Raw genomic sequence first — 18,068 nt, forward strand, 5'->3', positions numbered from 1 at the left:
ACAGTTAAGCACCATCCTCTCTGGTCCTCTGATGTGATGTCTCTATACACACTGTACTTTCCTTGCATTTCTTTATCACTAATTTAGCTTAATACAGCTTTTATATGTATTGTTATTGTTACTACAGCTATCAGTTAATACAATTACACTCACCATTGCTATTAGTACTGCTTGACTATATCATTACTATTAGACTGACAGTATTATTAGTACTGGTAATGCTACAGTATTACTCGCTAATAGACTTGCATTTACTATAAATATGCATTTGGAGTTTTTTGCTATTTCACTTTGCTATTCACAGGTTAAAGGGATAGTTCACTTTAAAGGCGGAGTCCATGATGTTTGAAAGCCAGTGTTGATATTTGAAATCGCCTAAACAAACACGCCCCTACCCCAATAGAATCTGGACCTTCTGTTGATAGACCCGCCCCACACATACGCAACCCAACATTTGATTTGATTTGATTGGCTATAAGTGTGTTTTGGTAGTCGGCCCGTCTCCTTTTCCAAACCGTTTTTCAAACATCGTGGACTCCGCCTTTAAAATGAAAATTACAACCCATCCTCATGTTGTAAACCTGTATTAATTTCTTTTTTCTGATGAACACAAAAGAGGATATTTTGAGAAATGATGGTAAACACAGCAGATAGTGACCATTGACTCCCATAGTAGGAATAAAAAATATGATGGAATTTAATTGGTACCATCAACTGAGTCAACCGTCATCATTTATCAAAATATTTTCTTCATCATTTATCACAATACTAACAAAATATTTTTTTCCTACTATGGAAGTCAATGGTCATTATCTGCTGTGTTTACCATCATTTCTCAAAATATCTTCTTCTGTGTTTATAAAAAAAAAAGAAATTCATACAGGTTTAGAACAACATGAGGATTAGTAAATGATGACAGAATTTTCATTTTGAAGTGAACTATCCCTTTAAAGAGCTCTGATTTAACATTTCCTTTTGTGTGTAAGTGTTTATTAGTAAATGTTAACCATATGCAAAAGGTAAATATCCTAAAGTAAATGATGACGCGAGTTATCGTCTCCAACGTAAATCTTTTGTCTTGGACTACAACAAACACACGGATTATAGGCAACAGTTTACTTCCTGGGATTGGTGATGTAGACCAACATTATCATAATTCCTCCCGCTTTGGAGTCAGCCTGTAAGTTAACTCCTGTTAGCATTGCATTGTGACCAAATATTTTAAACATGGTAAGGAGCGTCACAATCTCCGGCTGACATCAGAGGTATTTAGGCCAATCACAACGTAAAGATTAGCTGGCCAATCAGAGACACAGCGCTTTTCAAATTGATACATTGTACAAAATCTGTGCATTTCAGGAAGAAAGTGAAATCTGGAGCTACAAAAATGTACCGTTTGTGAAAAAATATTGTGTTTTTAACCCTAAACCATGCGAACACATTGTATTATACCAAAAACACAAATTAATATTGTTTTTTAGCAATGAAATAGGTGCACTTTAACATAATCTGTACAATGCGCTTTAAATCTTCCTTACCATTATCGATTTCCTTTTATTACGCCTTCATACAATGATATCAGAATGTCCATTTTTCAGATGTTTCAAACATTTTAAGAACTTACCAACTAAGAAGCCAAAAATTGAATTTCATGAGATTTCAGTGAATTATGACAAAATGTCATAATAATTTAGCTTCTCCTGTGGGTGACATGTTCAAGAAGTGACATTTTTCCCTCAGTAGCCAACAGGGCAGAAATCAAGGATGGCTGATGTGATGCGTGTGCTGTTTCTCATGTAACATCTGTCCTATTGTATTGGGAACACTGAAGAACAGATTGTCTTGTGTCCATCGGTGAAAAGCTTGTCTTTTTCCAGAGAAAAAGAGAAAAGTCTGAAAAATGTTCAAATTGAGCTTCAGCAACCCTGAAGCACACCTGCTGACTCCAACAAATTAAATTTGGTCGACATTATAATTTATTCCAAACCATCGGCACATGCGATCTCAGACTCACAGGTCCTCTATGATCTTTATGAACCCTTAGCAGAAAATGAATCTGCACAGTGTCAGGACATTCATAACTCCTAAACATTACTGCTACAAATCAACACCTGCTGCTAATAATTTTTGTTTTTTTGGTGGCTTTAAAGAGGAAAACAATGGACCTGTTTATACTCACAGGGTGGATCTGTGCTGGTCTGTTTGACTGCTTTTATGTAGCAGACTTTCTGTATGCAATGTTATAATGTGTAGTGATTTCTACTAAATTGGACATGTTGTTCTTATAGAGGTCAGTAGGTGCGTTTACATGGATAATCAGTTAAAATGTTCAATCCGAATAAAAATCTAGAGTGGTGGTTTAAACCTTTTGTAATCTGCTCAAAAGGTCATGTTAACACTTGATCGGATTGATAACTGAACGAGCTCGTGTTGTCTTGTCATTCTAAAATTTCCAATCATCAGTGAAGTGATATGAGACAGCATTGTACTTTTTTGTACTTTTGTTTGTACACGCTTTTGCGACCAGTCTTTGCAGCACCATTTAAAGTCAAACAAGCAACTGTGCCTGAGGTCGAAGTGCTGCAAACGTAGTGCTCTTCCACCATACAATATAGTTCTCATTTTTTTATCCGCTTAAAAAATAACCACCTTTTATTTTGTGCAACCATACTTACTCGTGTAGTTACTCATGTAATAGTCTTTAAATAGAGTAAACATGGAAGTGTTTTGTGACTTCTAAATTCATCCCTGTTTGGATCCTAAGGAATGATTGGGGCTAGGCTAAATCCTAGCACATTCACGACGTGCTGTACAAAGATTAAGTGCACACATTGAATTAAGATATGGTATGTATTAATTTATTCAAGTTGAGGTTAGAACATAGTAAAATAAAGAAAAACGGTGGTGTTTTCCTTTTAAATGGGATGACTTAAAGGATTATTCCATTTTCTTAAAAGGAAAATGTTCCAAAGTGTTGATGTCTTTCTTTGTTCAGTCAAGAAGAAATTATGTTTTTTGAGGAAAACATTCCAGGATTTTTCTCATTTTTAATGGACTTTAATGGAACCCAACACTTAATACTTAACTCAACACTTAACAGTTTTTTCAACGGAGATTCAAAAGACACCAAACGATCCCAAACGAGGCATAAGGGTCTTATATAGCGAAACGATTGTCATTTTTGACAAGAAAAATAAAAAATATGCACTTTTAAACCACAACTTCTCGTCCTGAAAAAGCCCCAGCGCAACTTCATGCAATACGTCATCACTTCAAGAGGTCACAGAGGACAAACGCGAAACTACGCCCCAGTGTTTACAAGTTTGGAGAAAGAGGACCGTTCCGATGTTGTTGTATGTGGAATGATACTAATTAATGTCTTTGTTTCAGTTTATTGTTTAAAATGGTCCGCAAATGTGCGTTTTATATATGTAACACGTGACCTCCCTACGTCAATACGCATTTACGTGAGGTTTAAAAGTGCATTTGTCTTGTGAAAAATGACAATCGTTTCGCTAGATAAGACCCTTATGCCTCATTTAGGATCGTTTAGTGTTCTTTGAAACTCCGTTGAAAAAACTGTTAAGTGTTGAGTTAAGTATTAAGTGTTGGGGTCCATTAAAGTCCATTAAAATTAGAAAAATCCTGCAATGTTTTCCCAAAAAACATAATTTCTTCTCGACTGAACAAAGAAAGACATAAACATTTTGGAAGACATGGTGGTGAGTAAATTATCTGGATTTTTTTTAAGAAAATAGACTAATCCTTTAAGATAGATGTTACCACATGAAGCACATTAAATTGCCTGAAGATACATGAAGTCACAGTTTTATGACAAAAAATGTTTGCAGCGTGATGTCTCTGTAGGCCCACCTTTTACCATTTTGTCTCTTGCTTTCATTATCTCATCTTCACGCTTTCCCTCTCTCTTCTTCTTCTTTGCCTATTCTCTCTTTTGTATTCACTCTCATGCATGCAGTTCTGTGAGAAGTGCCCCAGCTTTCATCAATATTTCTCTCCATTTGCCTCTATAAAAATCTTGTTTGTAATCTCCTCTTTAACAACTCTTTGTAGAAAGTGAAGAAAGTGCCGTTGCTATAGTATATATTAAAAGCAAAAGCTTGGGCTTGTGTTTGATAAGAAATAGTTTAAGAGGCCAGGCTTTACTACACAGACACATCTAAAGATGCTGAATAATTACATTTCCTACTGTAATGGTATATTCATCATCGGTTTTAGTGCTGTAATGAACGACATGCTCATTTTATTGCTTCACAGATTGAAAATGAGCCACATGTCATTTAAAACCATTATAAAATCATGAATTTATTGTTTATCATTTGACTTACAAAACAGTTAGTTCCAGCTGTGTATTATTTATGATAAACCACGGCTATGACCGCTCCACTGTCACAGGTTGTCACGTCATGCTTAACAACGCTCTTCAGACGTGACTTATTCCACAATAGAGAACAGCCTCTCGTACCTTACTGCTTAATTGTATCATTTTGTTCAATTTTTTTCAGGGTCAGGGTGAACAAATCATTTCCAGCGACAGTTCTGTTATTTATATACTGTAGAATTAGGTTTATTAATATCAACCTTAAACGTGCTTCATAAGTCTGTGTGTGCGTGTGTTTGAGAAGGAGAGATACTGGGGACCTGCACACGTGAGGTGTGTGATAACACCATGTGAGAAAGATCACTGGGGTGGGGTGGGGCGGTATGAAGTGAAGCATGATGGGATACTGCCTCTCTTCTCTGAAGTGCACAGCAAGCATTACACTTTTAGCTTTTTCAGAGGATGTGAAGATGGATTAGCCCAAGGGCATATCTGCTATTTTGGGAGGTGGGGCGTGACTGGATTGCAGACATATATTTATTCTCCCCCTTCTCTCCTGCTTCCTCCTACTCTCTTTGACCCACTAAATCCCCCAGACCCCAAATTCCTTTGTGGTGCAGACAAATGCAGATACACACACAACGTACTGATCGGAAGAGGTTGTAGCATCTGCCCACGTGGGCTTTGAAGAGCAATGCAGCGGCCATGGTTTGACTAGGAGGCTTTATACTCTCTTGATGCCTGAAACCTCAGTTTGTTGGCGTTGAAGAGAAAGGAGAGGGTGAAAGATTACTGATGCGTCTGTCGTAAGACACTAGGACATAAGGGGTATTATTAGCATTTACCACCGCAGCCCTTGGGCACTTACTGTACCTCCCCCTCCTCCTTTACCTTTCCTTATTACTCCTAATGTATTCTCGGTATCGAAGCAGACCTCCGAGCTGGTGAGTCAGTTGGCGTGAAGGGCACCGGCACGGGGGGAGAGGAGGGCTGGAAAGAATTGATTTTCCTGTGGGCTATGCACAGCGGTCTGCTCCCCGGCCCTCTGTGAGCAAGTCTGGCACAGAGGGAGGCTGTCAGTATCAGGAAATATACAGGTTTTATACAGCTCCATGCTGCTAAAATCAACCCTTAGATGCACTTTATGCCCAATCTTAAGCAAACCACAAGCTAACCTTTTATTACATCCAGAGGAAGTGAAGCTAATGTATACTGAATGTGAGAAAAGCCGTTATCGGATTATCTGTGAGTGCATCAAGAATGGATTGTACCCATAATTGCCACTGTTTAACGCTATAGCTAGCATTGTTTCACTAAAATTATGCAAAAATGTGCGCACTGCGACTCCTGAGAGAGTCGGGACAAAAAGTAAACAAACATCACAAAATCATGAAATCAAAGCTTGATAGTTCATAATTTCACAGCAACTGTCCTCGCGTGTAATAATAATAACAACCGGTTGCTTTTCCTAAATCCAGAGTCTTGCAGTCATTTTATTGCATGTTACATAAAGACAAGATGACTGTTAGAGGTTGATGAGACTGAGTGTGTTGGCTGACTGGAGCATCCCTAGCACATGATTGGGTTGCCATGGAAACGTCCGGCGCAGCAGGCTGCTGGTACAGTAACTTATGTGTCTGTGTGAGGGCGGCTTTATAACGCTGAGTTTATCATCCGCAGGATTTCTTACATAAGCTGACTCGTAAAGGTCACTCTTCTGAATCAGATTCTTTATTTAGGAGATGATTGAGTTGTTATGATTTTACCATAAACAAGATAAAAGCTTCAGTAAGGTCTTCGTTCAGTAGACAGGATGTTGTAATGGGTTATAAGGGAGACGCTGTTAAACGATTTTTTATAATGGGGTATTAGGTTCGTGCTATGTTAAAATAGCTTATCGGTCTTGAAACACAGCTAGGGGATTGGATACAATGATATTTAAATGGAGCTAGGGTCAATGACGTGAATTATTTTGTGTCCGTATGGATGAATGAAATGTAAAAGGGTTAAAATTTCACAATAAATTTGCAGATTACTTGCATGCATTCTTTTTTTGATGACCAAGTCTAAAATTTCTGGTTTTATTTTTATTTTGAAAGAATATTTGGGGGATATTTGCAAAAATGTCAATTAACCAGTCTGTGTCGATTGGTGTAACTAGTGTTTTTTTAATAAAAAAAATAAATATATTCATAAAAAATATGGAATAAAATATAATAATCTAGTTTAGTGTAATATGATTTTTTTACATACATTTTTACATCATTTGTCAAAGATTTTTTTAGAAAACTGAGCTGTTTTCAGCATATGTCAGGACAAATATTACAAAAACGCATAAAAATTTACATTTAGAAATAACTAATAAAATGTTTTTTTAAATGATTTTTTTTATGATGATGATTATGCTTACATGCCATCAAGGTAGATAAAATATAATATTTCTCATTCTTTGGCGCAATTGGCGGTCACATCATTTGACATTTTCAGGTCCATTCAGTCTTAACTTTCATAAAAATGGTGCAAATGTAATTTTTTATTGCATAAAATGAATACACTGTGCATTGAAATAAACCTGATGCATGCTTTAAAAAAAAAATGATTGCAAAAATGTCAATGTGGTGTAACCGGTCTGTGTGAATTCGTGTAACTAGTATTTTTTATTAAAAGATAAATATATTCATAAAAGAATGTGGAATAAAATATAATCATCTAGTTTAGTGTAATATAATTTTTTTAACATACATTTTAACATCATTTGTCGAGATTATTTAGACAAAACAGAGCTTTTTTCAGCACATGTCAGGACATATATTACAAAAATGCATTAAAATTTACATTTAGAATGAACTAATAAAATTATATTTTAAAATAATTTTTTTTTAAATTATGCTTACATGCTATCAAGGTGGATAAAATATGTGATATTTATCATTCTTTAGCACAATTGGCGGTTACACCATTTGATACACCATTCAGTCTTAACTTTCATAAAAATGGTGCAAATATGTAATTTTTTATTGCATAAAATGAACATAAATACACGATGCGTTGAAATAAACCTGATAAACCTTTATAACAAGTTTTTTTTATTATTTCTCATCTTGCCAAATTGTTTTGGTCACTGACCCGCTTATAGGTTTGTTGCCTTTTAGATTCTGTGGTATGGGGCTAACTGCAGTGCGTGTGCGCGTGCGTGCGTGTGTGTGCGTGTGTGTGCGCGTGTGTGCGCGTGTGTGCGCGTGTGTGTGTGCGCGTGTGTGCGTGTGTGTGTGTGTTTGTGTAATACAGATGAACTTTTCCATTTACCCCGCTCCGAAAACAAACCCGTTCTCTGTTTGCGAGTTAGGCTTGCGCTTCATTGATCAGAGTCTGGTGTAACAAGCAAGCAGATGCGGCAATCAGAGATAAAAACAAATCCTCTGTGGACCAAAACAATAACAAGAGCATATGGATGATTCATTGAATAAAATGTTGACATTGGCATCTTTCTCTTTTCAGTGAGAAGAGGAAGCTCCAGGTAAACATCGTCAGCCCCATTCATTGTAGTATGAATGGAAGAAAGTGCACTGTCGTCGTGGAAACCAAGATCAACCAGTCACATCCAGACTTCACCAAGAACCGATCAGGATATATTCTTTCAGTGCCAGGCAACTAGAGGAACGGGGTACACACAGCACCTTTCGACAGGACATAACAAGTCAATAAAACTTCTGAGTTGAATCTCAGAATGGAAGCCATACTTTTTTTGCCTGATGAAAGGCAAGGTGGAATTATTGTATTTTCTTATTTTTAAGTAGAAAAGTTTCTATTCCCTAATTTTTCTAGTCCCTTTTACTTAAGCTCAGATGGCAATGACGTTAAAAGATTTACCATCAAAGAAGAAACCCAGTTTATTAATTTATTAAACATTACAAAAAAAATCAGGATTTTTGCGCTATGCAGTGTTTCAAAAAAATCAAACTCTTGTTTTGATATATATTCTAGACTTTTATTCTTCAAAGGGAATATGTTGGTTTTGATTAGTAGTTATTTTAAGATAAATAATAGCCATGCATATGTCCCAATTTATTGCACAGATCATATGTTGGTGGATATGTTGATCATATCCATAAACACGTTAAGGAGCTTTAAACACACTCGTAATTTAAACGTTTCTGCATGTATCTCGACATTTATAGCACAGGCAAATATACTGTACTTATCGTATTGGTTATTGAACTGTAGCTCATATTATGTGTTGTATACGCTATATGAACACAACGTAGATGTGTCGTATTTATCTTGAAGTAGAATCAGACAGACAGGAACACAGAGCGGAGGCTGATTGCGTCAGACTATTATCAATTTCTATTTTCTATGATGGTGGTTCCTCCAAACCAGGAGAAAGAGAGATGAGTCTTTATCAGTCCTCCCTTGCTGATTCTTTGGCATATAGGATTATTTAGCAGTCTGTTTCTACTGCAATGATGAGATGCTTTTATGTTTACAAAGACTGAATTTAAAGTAGCACAAAGCCATTCTTCATACGAGCCAAAAGGACAAGAAAATGTGTTTGACAAGAAGAGATTCATATTGCCTCTACCGACAGTGTACTGACACTGCTTGACCCAGTTTAAAACTTTCGGTACTGATTGAAAATGTGCCAAACCTGAAAATCGACTGCTGTTTAATTTTTTAGCAGACGTTTGCATAAATCTGTTTATCGATAACTGCTTCGATGTCCGTGGCTGGAAGCTATTCGTTTCTCATGGCCAAAAACATCACAAAGCATCAGTAGCATCTGTGATGTACCTATGTGTGTAAGGTGATTAAAATGAGAACTAATGCATTGTAACAGATGATAGGCATTTAAAAAAAAATCATGCATGTTTGGTTTTTATTCATTCCCGTTTTCTGCACAAGTATTTGTTTGTATGCTGTGCTGCTCGCATCTAAACTGATTCCCAGCTTAAAATGCTTTTGCATAGGAAGCCCATCTTGTTGCACAGTGCCACACTCCCTCTCTCTACACACTGTAATCCTTGATCGCTCTTTCTTTGAATTTTCTCTCTTGACTATTAGCCTGGATCACTGAAGTGTGTCAGTAAAAGCAGAAACACAAAGTGCTGCTGGGGAGATAGTCAGATTTTTTTTCTGGCCCACAACAGACACACTGGCAGATTCTTTCTTATCGGTCAGAAATTGTTGGTAGTCTCTTAAAACTTTGCCAGGAAGGTGAAGGTCAAAACAATAAATGTGTGATGGTGTTTTTTACTGTAACGGGCTGTTCTCAAATATTTGCTACATCATTTGAGGCATACAGATGTGTGAATGCTCTGTTTTACAGAATTAAAGTACATTGATAAATAGGACTTGTTGAGCATTAGATCATAGTTTTTGATCATTTTTCTGTCTGTTTTGTTCTCTCTTATGGGTATTTAAAATGATTTTCTCTTTCCTCTTGTCTTAAACCCCACAAATGCCATTAAAAGGGACAGTTCACCCAAAAATGAAAATTCTTTCATCATTTTCTCACTAAATGTCTTTCTTCTGATAAGATATTTAAAGGAATGTTTAAAGCCAAACCGATCATGAGCCCCATTACCGCCATAGTAGGAAAAAAAGAATACTATGGAAGTGAATGGTTCTTACGAACGGTTTTGTTACAAACATTACTCAAAATATCTCCTCAAAACAAAGAAATCTATACAGGTTTGTAACAACATGAGAGTGAGTAAATGATGAGTGAGTGTTCATTTTTGGGTGAACTATCCCTTTAAGTGCCGAATAATTTAATTCCCAGGTAAAATGTGTTTAATGTTGCTTAAATTGTGTAATTATATCCGTTTGTCTTGATTGATATTAAAAAACCTGGAGATTTAGTTTGATCAATCGATGTGCCTACTTTTGTACCTCTTTTATTTAAGTAATATATTAATTTAAAAGATTTGAAAAGAAATGTTGCTTGGACCAAATCAAAAAGAAAATCCTGTGCAGTGTGTTTGTTTTAAAGTAAAATCATGGTATGTTTTCATATGTATGTCATTAATGCAGTTATTAATCTCATTTATACATTTGCAGATATGAAAAAGCTCTCATTTTACAAATAAGGATTTTGTTCTGAAAGCAAACAAATGTGTTTATTTAATGCATTGAAACCATTTACTGACTTACCACAGTTAATGTTTTGTTTAATCATAAAACGCTGTACCAAATATCTGCTCCTGAAAATAAATAAACATGTCCTTGAGGTATCTGTTCTGGCTGATATATTGTCATTGTTTCATTGTTTTGTCACACAAGGTAAAAATGCTGTAAATCCACGGAGAGCAGCTGTTGCAAGGCCGAAAGTGATTTGAATCTGTCAAGCCTTTTTTCAGTCTGAAGAGCGGTGACAGCAAATCTGACTGATTTTTCTACAACAGTGGTTCCCAACCTTTTTCACTTCAAGGCCCCCCTACAATATTTAAAGGCCCCACAAGCACTCAATAATTTAAAGCACTATTCGGACAGGATTAGTTTTCCAAACGATGTGCGGGTTTCAACGTGTCACCCACGACGTCTGTGATTTTATCTACCGATTCGGACGGGATTAAAAGTTTCATGCATTTGGCCATTGCAGAAGATCACATGCTCTCGATATGCGTGTTTGTAATGTTTGATATTTTGCAAATGTAAAACTATTACAGTACAGAACATGTTATTTATTAATTTAACTTTAACAAATCAAAAGAACTTTTACGAATCCTACTAAATTAGCCTACGTGTTTTATATAACTGTCTGCTTATAATAAACCCAAAGAAATGAAGAAATAATGATTAATAACAATTTATTATCTTTAATAGTTAACAGATCATTCCGGAGTTAAACTAAATAAGGTTCAGTTACCTTATACTAATACTACAGTGGCCAGTCTTAACAGTGTTTAATATTCAGCTCGTCTTGATTTAATACTTTTTTCCGAATTGTAAAAAACATCCATATCTGAATGAACGGGACTCAGGAAGTACAATATAAGCGTGTTAGTAAGACCTTACGGCAGATCACGTTGGCCAAAACACGACAAGAACCGCGTTTTCAAAAGATATTGCGGCCAAACACAGACATTTGCATCCGGACGGGATTAAATTTCTCGGAGGACCTCTGAGTTCGGCAAAAAACAGTAGGTAAATTGCTCTGGAATTCTGACGGAGGTCATCAAAACACAGACATGGCCGATTCGGACGGGATTAAAAACACAGAGGACCTCTGAGAAGCACGTTTTTCTCAGAGGTCCCCCTGTAAAACTTTAGCTTGGAATGACTAGACAGATGTATATTCGCTAAAAAAATGCCAGAAAAAAATGCTGAAAAAAAGAGAAACACCTAAATTTTAGCTTGTTTTATCTTATTTTAGTCTTGTTTTGTCCAATTTTTATAATTTTAAGTCATATTGAGGCCCCGTTGGAAATATGTGGGCCCCCATATGGGCCCCAACCCCCTGGTTGGGAAACACTGTTCTACAATACATGCAAACATTTTAATACTGTTTAGGGTTATGTTGGATATGTAGCTTGTATTTGAGTGATTTTTCAATTGGATTAGACACTAGCACACATTCAGACCTGCCCTGAATATATACTCAGTAGTTGTGACAGGGTGACCGACAGTTATGACTATACCGCTTTATTTAAAAGCATGCAAGTAGAGCAGATTTAAAAGTTAAAGGGACAAATTTTTTTATCAGTTTGTGTGTTCCTAACCACTGAGCTATACAGGAACACATTACATTGAGGAACGAACATTGCATTGGTTAACTGCCCATTTTCATGTTCCTAAGCTGAAGTTATGTAATAACTTCGTGCCAAAATGTGACTCATTACAATTAGGACACTGCTAAGCCAGTATTACAGTGTTATTTTGGTGATGTCAGCCAGTAAACCTCAGCAAATAATTGCAATCCCCTCGAACAACCACACCGCTGGTTGTATTTAACCATCAGTGCATTTTATTTTTCATCACAGTACAAAAATAAATAAAAATAAGCAGGAACGAAACGAGAAAGTTCAGTTACATCATAGAGTTTGTCTTTTTTCAAAAGAACAAAAAGGTAACAGATCAGGACCACCCCTTTACTGTGTCAAACTCCAGCCTAGCACTGTAAAGTACCACCATCAAAAAAATTCAATAAATAAATAAAAACATGGCCATGTTCTGTTTTCTTACACACATCGCATACTTCGACTGTATACAAATAAATTCATACGCTCACACACTCATGCAGTCTCTTTTTGTAACACCGTTTCTTTTTCAGTTCAACAAAGAATTACGCAACAAGTTACAGAGAGATTTTGACAGTTTTAATCTTTTACTTATCTTTTTAAGTGTTTTGCTTTTATCCAAGGACTACTTTATGATGCAAGTGAAAAATGGCACATTTTGTGGGCTGGGGCAGGTGATAGCAGGCAGACAGTGAAGCGGGGCTCCACTGCTTCAGGCCCCAATGACAATAAACCCTTGCGGGCTCCTATACTGTATCTCACAGAAAAGTGCAAGTCCATGTTGAAGTGTCTAAACCTCTCCTTGAACTTTACTGAGCTTTCTTCACCTTTACATACACACAACGCAGCACAGTTCATCTGTCCATCCCACTGCTCTGGGACAAATTCAGTATCTTCAGATCAACAAGCTTTAGCATGAAGTAACAAAGAGAGACGCAATGTTCGCTTACATGACTGTCACATTATTTTTTGCTTAGAAAGAAAATTGAGATACATAACTACTGAAAGAAAGCATGCACAATTCAGCACTGTTGAGATGCTTTAAATGGATCATATAACATTCGGCCACCAGTATGACCATGGTCCAGATTGATTTACATGGTGACGATGTCCCTGCATTTGTCAGACAAAAACTGTATCAGGCAAATCATTCTCACTAAATACTGCGAATGTCTTAAGGAAGCATGTTGGTTGATACTTTGGACCTGCTTTCTGTAGAAATGGACCACATCTCAACCAATTTAATGCCAATGCACTGATCGCAGGGTAATGACTGATGGTTGCTTTTGCTATGATATGTAGAACATCTCAACAGTACTTTACAGAGAAACTGGTTTCATGTATTTCAGATTGAAACCGATCATCTGTCGCTATGATGAATAACCCTTGGTGTCTTTCAGATTTGAAATGGTTTTAAACTAAGCTCTTAAAGAATTCGTCCAAATGCGAATGTGCATCGACCATAATCTTCATCCTCACCGAAAGGTAGCCATCAACCTAAAAGTTGTAACGGTTTTTTAACCATTTTTACAACACATTACTAAAATCTCTAAATGTGTGAGAGAGAAAGAGAAATGTGTGGAAATAAGCAATAAATAACAATAAATTACGATTCCAAGAGGAGAATCCAACGTTTGCCGTACGTTTAGACCTACGTGATTTTCATCAAAGGTATGGCACCGTTTTTAATACATTTACATTAACTGTACACAACCCCAGTCTGAAACAAAGCAACACAATGACAATGGCTCATTGAAGCAGGCATAGCTAGATATTTGTACTTTGTTCTCATTCCCTAAACACATATGCAGATGGCAAATCCAACAGAAGTAGTTCAAGAAATGCCATTCGAATTGTGTATGCATTCAGATGACCGAGTAACAGTAAAACAACTTGTAAAGCTTTAGAGAGGTAAACCACAGAAGAGATCTGTTCAACGCATTGTGTATGGATGAAAATAAAGTAGGTCTTGCTTACAAATGTGCTGACAACCTCTCTCATCTAAAAACAGCCACTGTGCAATGTTGGCCCATTCTAAGAGTCATATTCTTTATTTGTGGCTTACGTTCTGGCAACATAAACATGTTAAACCTTTCACTTATACTGTACCTCTCTCCATATTTTTGACTTGTATGTGCCATTCATTGAGTGTCCAGTTTGTTTTGTGGACACAATGTTTATTGTGAAATATTCGGCAATGATCCAGTTGTTCTGCAGCTAAACAAGTCCCCTCCACATTCATAGCCGTATGTGTTGTTCTTTTAAAAGTCTTTCTTTTCAGTGATTTAGATCGTTCACTGCTTCTCCTCTGGTTCCACTCCAGTCTGGCATTTTTTACTTCAGATGCTAAAAGTAACGTGTGAATTTAAAAGACATAGACTGCGATCTCATAAACAGAGATCCTAATCCACTAAAAGGTATGCTTATTAACGTTCCACCCATTTGAAAACTATTTAAAAATGCCAGACGAGAGTGCCCACGAATCCCCCTCCAGGACTCCTCACCGATCCAGGCCGATGAGCAGACGACTCCTTTCTTCTTCCTTCTGGCTCTCGTTCTTGAGGTCTGCAAAGACCTGGGTGAAATAATGAGGATCAGAGTTGATCTGCAGCATCTTGGCGCTCATCATGTTGATGATGGACAGACAGCGGTCCCAGAATGTCTCCTTGGAGGTCTCCACCAAGAATGGCTTAAGAGGGTATGAGATTTCATTGCCCATGTAAGAGTAAGACAGGTAGAGGCAGGTCAGGAGCACGGCCTGCAGCTCGTGCTCCGTGGCCACCTCGGAGGAAACCACGTCGCGGCAGAGCATGTAGACGAAAACCACATTGGCCGGAGTGATGAAGCCCTGGTCTTGCCAGCCCTGAAGCAGCAGAGAACGATCCACGCTGCGCAACCATAGCACTGGGTCAGTGGGGGAAAGGTGTTTGAGCCTGTAGCATCTCCGGCACAGAAATTCCCCCAGACACCTGAGCAGCTCGCTGGTGGAGGCTTGGACGATCACCCTCTTGGGCGTTCCAGGGACAGCGTTGGAGTTAGAAAGCGGTGCCTTTTTAACAGAGGAAACGGAATTGTTGGAATTTTTGGAGCCTTGGTTCGATGGACTCGACTGGTCCTGGGTAAAGGAGGCGAGGTTTGCACAAGACTGCGACTTCTTGAGGTTCTCATTGTTGAGGTGGGAAACATTGTTCTGGTAGGTAGTGTTTGGTTGCACCTTCTTGGAGCCTTTTTTCTTGGCCGAAACGGCTACTATGCGTTTCCACGGCAACACGTTGATGAGCGGGTGCCGCTTCAGGTTCTTGTCTTTGGCGTTCTTGCTGTTCTGGACTGCTGTGTAGTGGCCCACGGTAGCTGGGCCATCCTCAAACAGGGCAGCCTTACGGTAGCTGGGAGAAAGGGATAGCACGGTTCCCATGGTGCCAGTACAGGAGGATGATAAGAACCTGAAGGTTAGGGATCAACAAAAGAAGGTGCCAAGTACCGGAGCTGAGGACTTGCCCCAATGCTTCCTGAGACCAACTCAATCTGTGTTAGACATCCAAATTTAGGTTGGTGCTCTATTTTAAGAAAAATTGTGTCGGGATGGATGAGGGCTCTCTCACTGCAAAGCCTGTAGGGAAAAGATTATATATCAGTGATGTACTGTGTGTCTGGCACCCACAAAAACATGTATGTTTGTACGCTCTAAAATGCTGGCGTTTCAACCCATGGCTTGGTAAAATATGGACAGGGTTAACCATAAATTTAAAATAACCTAAAATGTCCATATTTGATCCAGTCATGGATTAAAACAACCCAGCACAGGTCCATTTAAACCCTTAGGTTACAGGTTTGTCCATATTTTACCCAACCATGAGTGGAAACAAGCCATAGCATTTTAGCATTACAGACCTTTAATTTTATAGTGTTAAATAAACTGTATATGCAGAATCATCAAGTTAAATAAGAGATTTTCAGTGTTTTACTACTAAATGATGTCATAGTATTTAAACCTGACCACTAAATAGGTTTGATATCTTGCAAGCTCAGGCCAACAACAATGCTGCTACATTATTAATACATAATAATTCATATATTTAGCTATAAATATTTGTAATTTAGTCTGCTTATATGCATTAAACATATTTCTGATTTATGTTTTTTTTTATCTAAATGTTTAGTACCCTAATGTTTTCTAGACATTTTAAAGTCAAAGCACTGTGAAGTCTTTTACAAATATCCTAGGCCTCATAATATTATGATGTCGTGGATTTACATTTCTTTATTCCATGACACAAACACATCGCTGTTTAAATGCAATGTCTTTAGCTATACAGTTGCTTAAAATATATAAAAGATTATTTGTTAACATATTGCCCTTAGCACTGAAAGTGTCTTGACTAAAATACCACATTTTACAAATAATATTTTGCTCTGTACACCTAAACCCAACAATGAAGATATTTTAGACATCGCCATCAATGTTTACAGTTCTCTTGAAGGCTATACCGACATCATTTATATATCCGTTGGTAAAAATGTGTTAAACGAAGCTTTATTCAATGCGTGTTTGAAAATGTTTTAATACATTACAAAAACAAAACAAAACATGAAATCATCGTTGCGCGTGGCTTAAATATATCGGCTACTGTCCAAGGTTCTGAAAATGTGCGCGCCATCACTGCCATGTTTACATGAGCAATAGACATTTAACCATCATTCTTGACAATAAATTTCGTTTTGAAAGAAAGAAAGAAAGAAAGAAAGAAAGAAAGAAAGAAAGAAAGAAAGAAAGAAAGAAAGAAAGAAAGAAAGAAAGAAAGAAAGAAAGAAAGAAAGAAAGAAAAGAAAAAAGAAAGATTCAAAAATAATTAACGTAAAATCAAGCCAGCCACTTCTTTGAATACTCAATTAGCCCACCTAGAAAATATGATCAACAACAACCAACCGCAATACATTCAGAATCTGGATAGAGATGCTGCTTACTTACAGGAATCTGCTCTCCACCACGATGCTTCAGAAAAACAAGATCCGCAGGAATGGCTGTCTGGGTTTATCCTTGACAAACTGCGCATCAAGGAGATGCAAGATCGGCCAGAGCAAAGAATTAACTGAGAATAAAGACTGTATCCTGAATTGTAATAAAATAAAAGCCTTTATCCAAATAAACAAACAAAATCCTCACGCCTCGCCAGAAGTCTCTGTGGGCGCTCCAGTGGTCTAGGGATACTGGGTACCTCCTTTGGTTGGTGATGCTGAGGAGTGTGAAGCTGCGCTATTGGTCCACAGCACAGCAGCAGATACTAGGGCTTCAGTTTGATGTTGCGCTGTCACCACCGTCAGGAATTCGCGCACTGCGCACTGATGTTAGAAAACCTGTGCTACAGCGCCTCCGTGTGCTTTCAAATGGTGCTGTTTGTCAAAGCCCCACCTTAGACAGTTGGGCAGTCAAACTTTTTTGGACAGTCTTTAGAGGTTATTAAGGAAATAACTAGAGGGAAATATAAACAAATTTATAATTTATATGTATTTAAACACATGTCAGCCCATAAACATTTAAAATAAATTGACCATCTGCTAAATAAAATAGAACAACTTTAGTGTATTTATTTTATTTCATTCTCAATAATAGGCTAAATATTACATTTTATGCAAAGCTAGTTGTAAATAAAACTGCTGAAGATATCTATCAGGCTATATACCAATTTATAGAAAATGTCAAAGTCCATGTCTACAAAGTGAACATTTTATTGATGATCAAATTCCATTAAACCTCTAAATGTATTTTTTTGACAATGGAATGATCTCTGCCATAAATTAGATATGTCAGGTCACGATATTAGGTCTTTGACTTCACCAGCAAAAAGCACAAGACTGGTAATGTTTTTTTTTTTGTCATAAAAGTGAATAAACAAACGTGATGGGTATTCACAGCTACAGCAGAGCTTTATTTATAAGCTTTATTTATAAACAACTCCACAATATGACAGTATATATTTCTCAGACGT

General features: G+C 37.2%; 2 protein-coding genes across 2 annotated transcripts in view; one reads left to right on the forward strand and one right to left on the reverse strand.

Moving 5' to 3' along the window:
• The window catches only part of myo1d (myosin 1D), a 79,570-nt gene extending 69,014 nt beyond the window's left edge, over window positions 1–10,556 (forward strand). The window contains exon 22 of the mRNA XM_065262970.2: window positions 7,841–10,556. Within this exon, the coding sequence (XP_065119042.2) occupies window positions 7,841–7,997 (157 nt within the window). The 3' untranslated portion in view covers window positions 7,998–10,556. The remainder of the gene's footprint in view (window positions 1–7,840) is intronic.
• A 1,709-nt stretch (window positions 10,557–12,265) lies between these two features.
• On the reverse strand, window positions 12,266–17,335 carry cdk5r1b (cyclin dependent kinase 5, regulatory subunit 1b (p35)). Its single transcript, XM_065262817.2, has 2 exons — window positions 17,051–17,335; window positions 12,266–15,691 (listed from the first exon to the last, which is right to left on the reverse strand). The coding sequence occupies exon 2, from the start codon at window positions 15,494–15,496 to the stop codon at window positions 14,582–14,584; it is 915 nt and encodes a 304-aa protein (XP_065118889.1). The 5' UTR covers window positions 15,497–15,691; window positions 17,051–17,335; the 3' UTR covers window positions 12,266–14,581.
• Window positions 17,336–18,068: the final 733 nt, after the last annotated feature.

This window comes from Paramisgurnus dabryanus, chromosome 1, assembly GCF_030506205.2.
Source record: "Paramisgurnus dabryanus chromosome 1, PD_genome_1.1, whole genome shotgun sequence".
Lineage (NCBI taxonomy): Eukaryota > Metazoa > Chordata > Actinopteri > Cypriniformes > Cobitidae > Paramisgurnus > Paramisgurnus dabryanus.

Excerpts from the sequence above, each read along its gene's own strand:
- cdk5r1b (XM_065262817.2), bottom strand. The coding sequence starts at position 15,496 with ATGGGAACCGTGCTATCCCTTTCTCCCAGCTACCGTAAGGCTGCCCTG.